The 14,373-nt window shown below is 35.6% G+C and overlaps 1 protein-coding gene and 1 pseudogene across 1 annotated transcript in view; both read right to left on the bottom strand.

Annotated features, from left to right (window-relative positions):
- Positions 1–188: 188 nt before the first annotated feature.
- On the bottom strand, positions 189–8,182 carry LOC107554392 (acid ceramidase-like; annotated as a pseudogene).
- A 285-nt stretch (positions 8,183–8,467) lies between these two features.
- Positions 8,468–14,373, bottom strand: part of LOC107554393 (protein FRG1-like) — a 6,434-nt gene continuing 528 nt past the window's right edge. The window contains exons 2-8 of the mRNA XM_016236882.1: positions 13,524–13,646; positions 10,384–10,441; positions 9,989–10,103; positions 9,741–9,845; positions 9,345–9,436; positions 9,136–9,246; positions 8,468–8,878 (exon numbers count right to left, since the gene is read on the bottom strand). Of these exons, the coding sequence (XP_016092368.1) occupies positions 8,842–8,878; positions 9,136–9,246; positions 9,345–9,436; positions 9,741–9,845; positions 9,989–10,103; positions 10,384–10,441; positions 13,524–13,646 (641 nt within the window). The 3' untranslated portion in view covers positions 8,468–8,841. The remainder of the gene's footprint in view (positions 8,879–9,135; positions 9,247–9,344; positions 9,437–9,740; positions 9,846–9,988; positions 10,104–10,383; positions 10,442–13,523; positions 13,647–14,373) is intronic.

Genomic DNA, 14,373 nt, shown 5'->3' on the forward strand with positions numbered 1-14,373 from the left:
ATCGTTTTGTGTCTTTACACATCAATGTATCGTCACTTTTACTTTTGTTTGTACATTTTTTGACTCTCAAAGCCGTGATTTCCATTCACTTCCATTATTTGACTGACAGACTGCAACGGTTTGAGTTAAAAATCTTTTTTTGTGTTCTACTGAAGAAACAAAGTCACCTACATCTTGGATGCCCTGGGGGTAAGCAGATAAACATAAAATTTTCATTTTTGGGTGAACTATCCCTTTAAGTAGGCTGCCCTACTGTAACTGTTTGACAGGTAAACCTTGATTAAACCCAACAATGCCCATATGATTTCAAAAGCAGACACTGCAAACCTTTTAAACCGCTAAAATATGAATGACATTTTTCCTAAACGTACAGAAGACCGTCACAGTAATGCAGCTTGTCCAGATGGAGTCCCTCACCACGGCATGCAGGGGTTAGGACAGTCACGGATATAAGACTCCAATGTTCCCTTAGACACCTCCATAAGAGTAGTGTATGTGGTCAACTGTACAGCACCATAAAGATAAGTGTTAGACAAGCCAGAAAATGAAATATGAAACACTGTAAAAGATGATGAGCTTACTTTATTTAAGACTGGTTTGGTGGACAGCACATCATATACTGTCTTTATGGAGATATCCTGAAAGGATAAAACATTTTTTTTTTTTTAAGTTAGAGTATTTTTTTTAATACCAGTTTAGGTCTATGTTTGCAGTGTCCACACTCACAGCCTGTGTGGTCTGATTCATGCATTTCATAGCAGGAGTTCTGCGGTCATCCAGAAACAGAGGCTCTTTCCAGTGGTCATAGTTAGCCTCCAACACATACCACCTGCCATTCTTCACATCAAGCCTGAAAAACACACAAAGTGTAATGTTAAACTGAAATACTGACAACTTCAAACTCACTCATGTTCTTTTAACTATGTGTAGAGAATAGCAATGCTGTCTCACTCCAGTGGATTGATGCTGTGTGTTCTGGATCTGGTGATAATGCAGGCTTGACCCGGCTGGTTTCCTCCGAGGATGAAGTACGCTGGAGCCAGCAGCTTTGTGTCAGACAACAGAGCCTTGGCACTTTCATAGCTAAAAGAACACGGCATCCCAATTATCATCATCTTTATAAGCCAAAGAGACATCCGTCTGATTCTTTTGTTTCATATTTCATTATCAATAAATAAAGTAATAAGCATAACAAAAAATATAAATCACCGGTCGAAATTTTGAAGAAGAAACATTTTTTTTTTTTGAAAGAAGTCTCATTCTCATCAACCGTAATATTGTGAATTATGATTAAAATTTTAAATAACTATTTTCTATTTTACTATATTTTAAAACTATTATGCAAAGCTGAAATTTCAACAGCCATTACCCCAGTCTTCAGAAATCATTCTAATATGCTGATTTGGTGCTCAATTATTAAATATGGTTCTTATCAATGTTTTTGCTGCTTACTGTTTTACTGTATTTTTCATCCAATAAATGCAGCCTTGGTGAGCATAAGAGACTCCTTTCAAAAACATTAAAAAAAATCATAAGTACAAACTTTTGACTGTAGTGTGTGGGTAAAACTTATAAAGTGATTCTAAATGCATAATAATGCTTTATACTCTATTACAAAAGATTGCAGTTACAATTATTTCAGAAAACAATGCACCAGAATGTGTATTTGAAGTAATACATACATTTATTACATTTGTAAAGCATTGTAATGCATATATTAATATATTTATCTGTAGCCAACCTAGTTGCATTCTCCAACACAGAACGAGTCAAAAAACTCATCCACATGCCGTCTCTCTTCCCCAAGATCCACTCCAGAATCCCTGTAATTCACAATAAAACTTAACAGGCATCTACCAAAGATCTAAGCAAATAAAACAAAAACCTGCAAATCCTCAAGAAATAAAGCTTCAACATATTTCTGACAATGCCTCATTTGACTCAGCAAATATCAGGCAAAGGCTTACCGATGTAGCCTCCATCCAAAGTGAATCGTTCATTCATAGTGAGGGTGAATGAGCGCTACAAAGAAGACAGAAGACAGAGAGACACTGAGAGACTCCATGCTTTCACAATTCTCCTTCCTGCTAAATTACAGCAGCCAAACTAAAAACAATGTCAGAGACAAAAGGTCATTCTGACACTTGTCACCATGATTTATAATCCATTCTCGTATAATAATCTCAGATTGCTCATACTGATCTGAGCTCTGTCCTTACTGGATGAATCCCGGTCAGCATGCCCACATATCCTGCAAAATTAGTTGATTTAAAGACAGTCTGGTTGTTGCGTCTGAAGTCAATGTTAACAACCAGTGGCTTCAGCTTCTCTGGGATGATCCACGACCTGTTCTTCAAATCCCATCTGTAAGCAGAGCAGACCACGGAACAATATGAAATCTTCATGTTTTGATTTCAATATTTATATATACAGTATATATATACACTGAACAAAATAATAAACGTAACACTTTTGTTTTTGCCCCCATTTTTCATGAGCTGAACTCAAAGATCTAAGACTTTTTCTATGTACACAAAAGGCCTATTTCTGCGTGGTCTGCGGTTGTGCTCAATGAGTGACATGTCCGGTGAGTATGCTGGCCATGCAAGAACTGGGATGTTTTCAGCTTCCAGGAATTGTGTACAGATCCTTGCAACATGGGGCCGTTTATTTGATTAAAATGAGTGTAAAAACAACAATAAACATAAGCAATGGATTATTATTGCAATTTAAAATAACTATTTTCTATAGAGTGGTGCTGGTATGACATCAGAACCCAGAAGACTAATTTGCCGCTCGTTCCTTAGACATTTTCCAATAGAGTTTTATAAATGTTTTTTTTTTTTCAATTTAAAGCCTGTGGTAAACATAACTGGATGATTCTTGGATGTTTTGTTCTACAACATAAACTGCACACGCTGATATCCCAAGCTGTCTCATCTAATTACTTATTAGAAACATACATTTTCAAAAATAAACATAACTAGTTCAAAATTTGCAAATTACACACTCCCCTATCAAGCACGCATTGTAGAACAAAACATCAAAGTATCATCAAGTTATGTTTGCCACAGGCTTTATTTCACTCATAAATCAAAAAACCCCATTATAAAACACCATAGGAAAATCTCTTAAGGAGCCAGTGGCCAATTATTCTTCCGGGTTCTGAAATCATACCAGCACCACTCTGTTTGAATATATATTTCAAATATAATGTATTCCCGTGATGCTAAAGCTGAATTTTCAGCAGCCATTACTCCAGTCTTCAGTGTCATTACGATCAAAATTTGCAAATTACACACTCCCATATCAAGCACGCATTGTAGAACAAAACATCAAAGTATCATCAAGTTATGTTTGCCACAGGCTTTATTTCACTCATAAATCAAAAAACCCCATTATAAAACACCATAGGAAAATCTCTTAAGGAGCCAGTGGCCAATTATTCTTCCGGGTTCTGAAATCATACCAGCACCACTCTGTTTGAATATATATTTCAAATATAATGTATTCCCGTGATGCTAAAGCTGAATTTTCAGCAGCCATTACTCCAGTCTTCAGTGTCATTACGTGTGAAATCAAGTGCTCAAGCCATTTCATGCCATTTTCAAACCATTTCATATTATTATTTTGTTATAACAGTGATTAATTTGAGTCTTTGATTAATAGAAGGTTAAAAAAATATTTTCAATATAAATATTTTGTAGCATTATAAAAGTTTTACTGTCACATGATCAATTTAATGTATCTTACTAAATAAAAGTATTGATTTCTAATCTTACTGACCCTAAACTGGTACTGTATGTCATTTAATGGGTATCTGATATTTTATAACATAGATATAGATTATAAAATATTATTTAAAAAATGAAAATAATGTTATCTCTGATGATATCCTCACCATTGACATCCTCTGCAACCAGAGACGTGCACACGGTGAACACCTCATAAAATATGTTGAAGAGCACCACCTCACCTGAGTCACAGAACAGGTGATTGTGTGATTTAAATATAGATTTTATTTAACAGTGTTAAACATAATAGTATTGTTTTAATGCATTCATACCCAAAGAAACACCAGACACTGATGCGATTCCTCTGATCTCCTCATTGAACGGGTAAGGCAGGGTGTCCACCATCAAGGGCTGGGGACAAACACTTGTTAGGCAGAGTTATTACTGTTTACATTATTCATGTAGATGAACGGTGACAGGTATACAGTATGTCTGACAAAATATGAGATTTAAGATTGTAATATACATAAGTCAATCATGATTAAGCATCATATATTAGGGATGCACGATATATCGGCCACCATATCGGTATCGGCCGATAAATGCTAATTTTTTCTGTTATCGGTATCGGCCCGATAAGAAAATGTTGCCGATATCTTAAAGCCAATAAATAATGCATTATTTCCTTCAGAGACACTTCAGATGCGCGCTGTTCGTTTGCAGCCTTTTGTGCAATTGTATGTTGTATTATTGTGTTTATTTGATGTATATCTGATTTATCTCGTATAGAATGCCTTTGGTTAAGTTAAAAGAACGCTTCAGTTTACCACCCATCTTTAGGTCAGCGCACGCAGCTCAAACAGCAGTGCACACACCACTTTTATTTTTCTCTTATTATTTTCATCAACAATATGGTTTAGTAACTAAAATCATTTAATTATTGTCCGTGCAGAGGCTATTCCATTTTATTGATCTATGGCGCATTCATTTTGATTCTTTACACGTGTAATGATGTCCAGTGACTTGTTTGCATTATTTATGCATTATTTTATTTATTTGTAAGACTTTTTTAAGACTAAATTTGGTAATGGGAGTGTAAAATTATTTTTAAAACGTACACCGTTAAAACTAGGCTGCTTATGTTGAAGTGTTTGGGATGTGGGTTTTAATGATGAGAACTTTTTTGTAATCAGGCTCTCAAAAAGTATATAAAAATTTGGATATAGATTTATCGGCCAACATATCGGTTATCGGCTTTCAAAAATAAAGAATTATCAGTATCGACCAAAATGTTCATATCGGTGCATCCCTATCATATATAGTTCGACTGATGAGATTCTTTAATAACTCACCAAATCCTTATCTACTAGATCGATGAGCTTTCCACTGGGAACAAAGGCGTCTGCTAGATCTCTGATAGCCTGAATCATGCTCACCATCTAAAGGCAAAGCACATGAGCTCTTGAGTAATGTTCACCGAGAGCTGCTCAAGATCATCTGGTTTTAGTTTTGTGGAATTCAAGGATTTCACTTACATTTCGGTTCACAGTTCACATAAAAGTTCACCAATACATAAACTAGACTTCTAATAATCAAGTGAATAGTCTGTCATGGCAAAACAACTTGCAGTTCTTTTGTTGCTAGAAGTACATTCATAGACAGAGCATTGAACCAGTATAATGATATAAACTCACATCGTTCTTTTTGTCTGTAATGACATCTGTCCATCTTTTGCTTGGTGGTAAATCCAGATTAACAGTATACCAGGACACATCCCCTTTAAATCTAAAAGATCCAGAGATTATACACGTTCTTATTCTCTCCCTTCAATGTGAATTACAAATTCAAAATTACATTTGAAATCATTCATATTAAGAGAAAATGAAGTTTTCGTAGATTTATAGATGAACTATGATGAAAACACTTTAAAAGATTTTTTTTTTCTTTAAATTGGTCCAAAAAATAAAAAATAAAATACATTTTTAAATAAACCTTTTTGCACAAAAAAATTACATTGGATACTGTAATATAAATGTTATGGTAATAATATAATATATACATGATACAATAATATACATCTTTTGCAATTACATAACAATGAAACATTGCCGCTCTGTTGTTACAAAACACCTGACTTTGTTTCACTTCTTTAAAACTAAAAATTATAAATTTTTCTTATTAACATAAGTTAACACGCTCACTCTCACCCTCCCGGCTGTCTGCTATGGTTTCATCTTTGCTTCCTTCTCCTGAACAGTTATCATCTCTTGATGTTAACCGTGCTACTGATAGTTTCTGCTCCCACTCTTACGTCTTGTTTAGACACTGTCTGCCTCTTGTCTTCCAGGCCAGCTATATTGTTGCTCTTTTGTTAGTTTTGACTGCTTTTATTGTCCTCATTTGTAAGTCGCTTTGGATAAAAGCGTCTGCTAAATGACTAAATGTAAATGTAAACATCATCTTTGATCAATAAGCTGTTCAAATAAAAACATTTGGAAATATCGCGATTAATATTTTAAAATTATTTTTACATATCCCTTTTTCTCCTGTGATACGGTTTGCCTTTTCACCTGTTGTACATGTAATTATTGTACAGATTAACATTTTTGGTCTCTGACAGCAGTTTTTACAGGTTGTATAATTCATAATTTCAGTTGTCATACTCACGTTGGGCCGTTTGGAGGATACATGCCACTTCGGCACTCTTCTGTGTACTGAAATGTGAACATTAGTCATTTAATTCACTGGAGTTGTGCTGGTTATTCAGTTAAGATTTTCTATGCCAACAGCACTGGTGATCTAGGTTATAAAACATCGCATTGACGTATAAACAATCTACTGCAGTCCTGTTATAACTTAAGTTGATACGAGGATAATAGTAACCCTGTTGAAAAAAACAGCATATGCTGGTTAGGTATGTTTTGACGCTGGGATGCTGGTCCTTTGCTGGTTTATGCTGGTCCTTTGCTGGTTTAAGAGGTTTAAGATGGTCCTTTGCTGGTTTAAGATGGTCCTTCACAAGTTTATACTGGTCCTTTGCTGGTTTAAGATGGTCCTTCACAAGTTTATACTGGTCCTTTGCTGGTTTAAGATGGTCCTTCACAAGTTTATACTGGTCCTTTGCTGGTTTAAGATGGTCCTTCACAAGTTTATACTGGTCCTTTGCTGGTTTAAGATGGTCCTTCACAAGTTTATACTGGTCCTTTGCTGGTTTAAGATGGTCCTTCACAAGTTTATACTGGTCCTTTGCTGGTTTAAGATGGTCCTTCACAAGTTTATACTGGTCCTTTGCTGGTTTAAGATGGTCCTTCACAAGTTTATACTGGTCCTTTGCTGGTTTAAGATGGTCCTTCACAAGTTTATACTGGTCCTTTGCTGGTTTAAGATGGTCCTTCACAAGTTTATACTGGTCCTTTGCTGGTTTAAGATGGTCCTTCACAAGTTTATACTGGTCCTTTGCTGGTTTAAGATGGTCCTTCACAAGTTTATACTGGTCCTTTGCTGGTTTAAGATGGTCCTTCACAAGTTTATACTGGTCCTTTGCTGGTTTAAGATGGTCCTTCACAAGTTTATACTGGTCCTTTGCTGGTTTAAGATGGTCCTTCACAAGTTTATACTGGTCCTTTGCTGGTTTAAGATGGTCCTTCACAAGTTTATACTGGTCCTTTGCTGGTTTATGCTGGTCATGTGCTGGCAAAGGACCAGCATAAACCAGCAAAGGACAATCTTAAACCAGCAAAGGACCAGCATAAACCAGCAAAGGACCAGCTTAAGCCAGCATCCCAGCATCAAAACATACCTAACCAGCATATGCTGTTTTTTCAACAGGGAAATCCTTTGCTGGTCCTTTGCTGGTTTATGCTGGTCATGTGCTGGCAAAGGACCAGCATAAACCAGCAAAAGGACCAGCATAAACCAGCACATGACCAGCAAAGGACCAGCATAAACCAGCAAAGGACAATCTTAAACCAGCAAAGGACCAGCATAAACCAGCAAAGGACCAGCTTAAGCCAGCATCCCAGCATCAAAACATACCTAACCAGCATATGCTGTTTTTTCAACAGGGAAAGAAGCATTTGTTTTCATAAATAACAGTACAAACTCTAGTTTGTGACTTACCGGTGGGACATATTGCGCAGACAAGCACATAAACACAAAAGAGAGAATAAAACAGCAGAGGTTTAATTTGGGGATCATGCTGAGACGAGCGCAGAAGTACCGATGATACTCGTGACGGTTCGTGATCAGCGCAAACCCACGAGACACCGGGACTTACCATAACAACGAGTTACAGAATAAAAGACCACTTCGCACTTTCTGTCTTTGGGTTTGTCCCCGTTTTATTTTACTAAGCTGTAACATAAGTCGTTCCTACATCATCTTTTTATTATTAAATAGGCTTGTAAGCAGAAATAACAGCCGCAGAACAAGAATGCAGTTTTACCAGAGCAGACCGAGAAACAAACAGGCGACTGCATCGCGCCATCTAACGGCTGTAGACGGAAGTGCAACAACAAGCATATAGTTTTAACTAGTTTTTAATCACACAAAGTGCGCAAAAGTCTACATTACATTTAACTATCTTCGATATATTTCACATGTAACTGCAATGACATTGCAGTGGAAGTACAAAATCATTTTACGTGTGAATCTCAAAGCGTTATCAACTGCACAGGGTTAATATTCATTATTCAATATATCTGCAAATGTGGCTCAACATTAATCATATTCTCACATAAATATTAAAACCCCACAAAATGACCCCACATCAACACTAATTGACTTCAGTCAGAAACATTAAGGAACCACGTTTTCCATAGATTAATCGTTCTTTTCTTTGTATGCAACAGAAAATTGGATAATAATGCAATTGAGATTGAGTTTACAATCCATTTAATTTGGGAAAGCAATCAAATGTACAATCCAATATTAAACAAATGACTGTAATTTAACAAATTACTGTAACAATATAATTGATAGGCTATTTAAAAACAACAACAACAAAAGATTTTCTTGTGAAGTGACTAGGTTTATTACAAAAAAAGGCAGAGATTCCATGACTATGTAAAATTATAATGGTGAGGAAGGGAAAAAAACACTTCTGGTTTCACTTGCAGTATCTGTCAGCCTTCATCTTGGCTCTCCTAAAAAAGAAACAAAAAACATGATTTCTTATAAACATATGATAATACATCACTTAACACTGTAAACGTAGAAATATGTTCATATTCACAATGTTTCAAACACCATCTTGTATGATAAATCACCCAGTAGGGTATATCAACATAATCTGACACCTTTTCCTCCATCTCAGGATGATCAGCTAAATTAGCCGGCTACAGTCATTTATTATTCAGTATGATCCAGTATGAGTGTTTCCTCCTGAAGTCAGACGTCTCACCTGTCCAGCAGGGCCTCATGGAATTTTCCTTCTGTTCTGGCTTTTTTCAGCGTACCGCTGTCTTCCTCATTCACCCTCAGCTTCCGATCCTGAAAACTCTGGAACTTCTTCCTGTAGGCAAGCATTCACATAAACATTTACTTCACTGTATGCTCAATAAACAGCACAGCTTCTGTATCTTACTGCAGGTAATAAATGCAAGCACTCACACGTAGTTGACCTCACAGTTCTTGACATCACCCCTGTCTTCATCTGCAATATCGTCTTTCCTCTTCACCTCTCTTTCTGTGCATGAACGGATCTGTGGGCAACAGATAAGCATGAAAAATATTGTTTACGGTCTTCATTCCAGAAAAAAAAGGTGTAATTTGTTTTTATAATTTGACAGCAGATAGACTTGTGTTCAGATAATATATATTGTGCACTGCGGTGGCCAAATCTGGCCACTCTCACTGAATTATTTCTCAAATGTTTGTCGAGCTTTTAGGGGCAAAGATATGGATGTCTAAAAAAAAGCCTTGAATCATTTCCTTCAGACAACAACAAAAAAATTCCCACTTAAGCAATTCATCTTGGTGTGGACTGTGAGTTCAGGAGGGCTTCACCTTGATTATCTCCTCCTCTCCCGCTGTCTTGTTTTTGGCCACTATGTCTCCGCTCTCACTGTACGAGATGAAACAGCTGTTTGCAGCAAGTAAGGCCATTTTACCCTATGGTAACAAAAATAAAAAGAAATGGTAAAACCTGAATTTCAAAACGTTTCAGCCTAATGTATCAGAGTTTTTCACATTCATACAAACTGAAGTATTTTCATTGTGACTGGTGAATTGATTTGATTGGCAGATTCACTCACATCCTGAAACACTGGTTCCCACTGCTCTCTGGACCCGATGGCATCCGATCGACCAACCACAACACCCTCGGAGTTTAAACCTAAATACTTCCCATAGCCTGACTTCAGCGCTATCCTACACACCAGCAAAACAAATAAGAAAAAAAATTGTCACATGATCAAAATAACTTAATTAGCTACAGAACATTACAAGGTGCTTATGCATTTAAAGGTGCTGCCAAGCAGCTGCTGCCAGTTTGCTACGTTTTACTGAACACTTGAACACTGATATCCCATCACTACTCACGACACCTACAGTAGTTATACAGGTGCATCTCAATAAATTAGAATGTCGTGGAAAAGTTCATTTATTTCAGTAATCCAACTCAAATTGTGGATATGGTCATGATCTTTACCTGGAATCTGAGACTCTGATGGCAGTGAACTGCTCTGGAGGATCTGGGCCTTCATCGTCTGCAAACACAAACATTCATATTTTAAAACTTGAAGAGTTCATTTGCAAAAACTGATAAACGCCACTTTAAAAAAAAATGAGCTGATTGCCATGCATTATTCTCCACATATAGCGCGATCTGAACCCTAAACATGTTTTGTCAAAAAAGCCGTTTTTTTCCACGTTCAAGACATCGTGAGTTCACGTTTTTCTGCAGAAGCCGACAAGCGCCCTTGCTGTTTTTGAACAGAAGCCGATAAGTCCATTTTAGCGAATCAGCGAGCTATATTCAGGTCAGGTGACAAGGCTACTTTCACCTTGAAAAGACGTGCTAGCTGACTAAAAGTGATCGAGGATGGATAATTTTGACGAACTTGATGAACCTGTGAAAAAAGAAAATAAAAGCTGAAACGTTTTCACGGAACCTTGCAAAAGCAGCACGTTACAATGGTGAGGGAAAAGCTCTGTGTATTGCATGTAATCCACATCCGTTTGTCAGGCATCTACATTGTCATCTGAGGAGATTACTGTACAAAGATTAAACAAGTGTTTTTTAAACTCTAAAACATGAAATGTGGAGTTATCTGCTTTTGCCCAAAAAAACGACTGTTGGAGTTATCTGCTTTTGCTATAAAACAAACTTTTAATATGTAAAAAAAAAAAACACTTTCAATGACCTTTAATTTTGTAAATTACCTGTATTTGTTTGTTATTATTACTTAATCAAAACAACCCAACTGCAGTTTGATTGATATTACTTGGAATTCGCAATAAAAAAAACGTGATTTCTAAAAAAATAAAATAAAAATGGAGTTATTGTTTTTTTGCAAATTAACTCTTCACTTGTTTACACTACCATTCAAAACTCTGAAGGCAGTACGATTTTTAAATTTTTTTAAAAATTAATTAACTTTTTTTTTTTAAAGTCTTTTCCTATGCTTACCGAGGCTGCATTTAGTTGATATTCGTGATTTCTAAAAAAATAAAATAAAAATGGAGTTATTGTTTTTTTGCAAATTAACTCTTCACTTGTTTACACTACCATTCAAAACTCTGAAGGCAGTACGATTTTTTTTAAAATTAATTAACTTTTTTTAAAGTCTTTTCCTATGCTTACCGAGGCTGCATTTAGTTGATATTTACAGTAAAAAAAAAGATAGCTAATTTCGTGGATTATTATTCCTGTATGCCAAGCTGTATTAATACTGAAGTTTCAGCATCATTACTCCAGTCTTCATGATCATTCTAAAATGCTGATTTAATGAAACATTTCTTATTGTTATCAATGTTGAAAACAGTTGATTTCAAGTTTTGTGGAAATTGTGATACATTTTTCAGGACACTTTATGAATAGAAAGGTCAAAATGACAGTATTTAGACATTATAAATGTCTTTAATGTCTATCTGGATTAACGTAAATGCATCCTTGCGGAGTAAAAGTATGAATTTATTTCAGTATTTATTTCCTAAAATAAATCAATCTTACTGCCCCCAAATGTTTGAATGGTAGTCTATATTTACTGTATAATTGCACTATTACTGGAGATGAATCTAGCATTTCCATTCCACAAAAGAATTCAGAGCTGAGAATATGAAACAATGCTGGAAAGTGCTGCTATAAGATAATCAAATACAGAGAACTAAGTCTTGTAACTCAACTCATTATACTGCCTGAAGTCCTGAAGTATTTTAACAGTTATTTGTTTTTCAACCATGAATGACTGAACAAAAGAAAGAGTAATGCTGAAAGCTGACAATCTATTCTATCTGCTCCGCGGGCATGATAAACTCATGAATTAGCTAAGATATTGAATTCTGCAAGAGCCTTCAAATGATATGCTCAAAAAGTTACTGAGTAGCGTACGTGTGCATCCATGTTTTTCGCCTGGAGAGGTGTGGGAATCATACAGATGCACTGGTCATGAATTGGGTGTCAACAACAGTTACAGTCGTTCATTTACTAATTTCAGGTCTCAACCACTAAATTAAATTGATTTTAGAGAGCGTGCACAAATTCCATGGTGCTTCCAGAGTGATGTAGAGACCGATCCTTACAGCCAGCGGTCAGTGAAAAGCAGAAAATGAGGCTGGAAAGAAAAACAAATCGCACACAACTTCTTCTGGTGACTGAACTATGAAATTGCTCTGTGCTTTGCATGAACGGCTGCGGTATTGGCGACTGACCAACCATAACATTATTCAGGTTTTTAAATCCCACACTGAGAGCAAAAGAGAAACAGCAGCACCTAGCCAGCTCTACTTTCGAGACTTATTTGTTCCGCGCTATTAGAGGGACCTTTTCAATTTAAAAGACAATATAAAAACTGCATGGCATGGCTGAAAAAAATACAATGCGGTATAATTGCAGAGATTTGCCTGTTGCCCGAAAATACTGCAGATAGAGCTTGTAAGGTGTATTTTAAAACATAGGCCTTAAGAATAAAGCATTTCATTTCCAATAAATGTTCTAGTTCATTTAAACTAACTCATCACTATATTAATGCACTTGCTCATCACAAACCGTGTCCACTAATGAGCCAAGGCCATCCTACACACACAACCATTTTTGTAAATGTTTACCTTAATTTGTCTGATTATTTAAATGTGTTAATTGAGGTCCATTTATAATGTTAGTTATAGCTTGTTTTGAAATTCACAAAAAAAGGTTACAGATTTGACTGTGGACATTTTAATGTCATTTAAACTTACTATGAACTTGCTCAACTAGCCAAAAACATTTTAAGGAAACATGAGTTTAAAAAAACACAGTAAGAAATATGATGCATACATGTGCTTAACTGATTTTGAATGTGAATTTTTAAAACTACTTAAATATTAAGTAATATGTTTAAAAATAATTGTAAAACTTGCTTCATTATATTATACATTAAATGAAGCACTGGTCTAAAGAATATACTTTTAATTCTCAAAAAAATATATTTTCTTCAGGGAATGGAGGTAATGCCACCCTGTTTATTATTTAAAAATGATTCAAAATAAGACAACAAGTAAGATATATCTGTGAATCTATTTAGCAAAGCTAAAAGATCTGTTTTGCCAACATAACTTTCAGGAGTTTAATGAAGCAAACAGAATCAGCACCTTTATGTGGAGCTCCTACAGTGAAGAGGCCAGTGTCCAGCGCATGAATGAAGGACTTTTTGTGCATCTCAATAGCCACTGTGCCTGTGATCTCACCGAAACTCTTCACTGTCCACCATCCTCCTGAAGACACATTCACAAACACACACAGACTCATATCATGCATCATAAACACTTCCAACTAAAATATAGATATTAGGCAGAGAGCATTTACAAAGAACTATCTATCTATATATCATCTATCTGTCTGTCTATCCATCTATCTGTCTGTCTGTCTATATATCATCTATCTATCAGTCTTTCTATCTATCATCTATCTGTATTTCTATCTATCTATCTGTCTTTCTATATATCTATCTATCCGTCTGTCTGTCTTTCTATCTAGATTTCATCTATCTGTCTATCTATATCTATCTGTCTGTCTATCATCTATCTATCTATCTATCTGTCTGTCTATCTATCTATCTATCATCTATCTGTCTTTCTTTCTATCTATCTATCTATCTATCTGTCTGTCTATCTATCAATCATCTATCTGTCTTTCTATCTATCTATCATCTATCTGTCTTTCTATCTATCTATCTATCTATCTGTCCGTCTATCTATCAATCATCTATCTGTCTTTCTATCTATCTATCATCTATCTGTCTTTCTATCTGTCTGTCTATCTTTCTATCTATCTATCATCTATCTATCTATCATCTATCTGTCTTTCTATCTATCTATCTATCTATCTGTCTGTCTATCTATCTATCATCTATCTGTCTTTCTACCTATCTGTCTATCTATCTATCTTTCTATCTATCTGTCTTTCTATCTATCTGTCTGTCTGTCTTTCTATCTATCTATC

The sequence above is a fragment of the Sinocyclocheilus grahami genome, unplaced genomic scaffold (genome assembly GCF_001515645.1).
Source record: "Sinocyclocheilus grahami isolate Dianchi unplaced genomic scaffold, SAMN03320097.WGS_v1.1 scaffold500.1, whole genome shotgun sequence".
NCBI classification, from domain to species: Eukaryota; Metazoa; Chordata; class Actinopteri; order Cypriniformes; family Cyprinidae; genus Sinocyclocheilus; species Sinocyclocheilus grahami.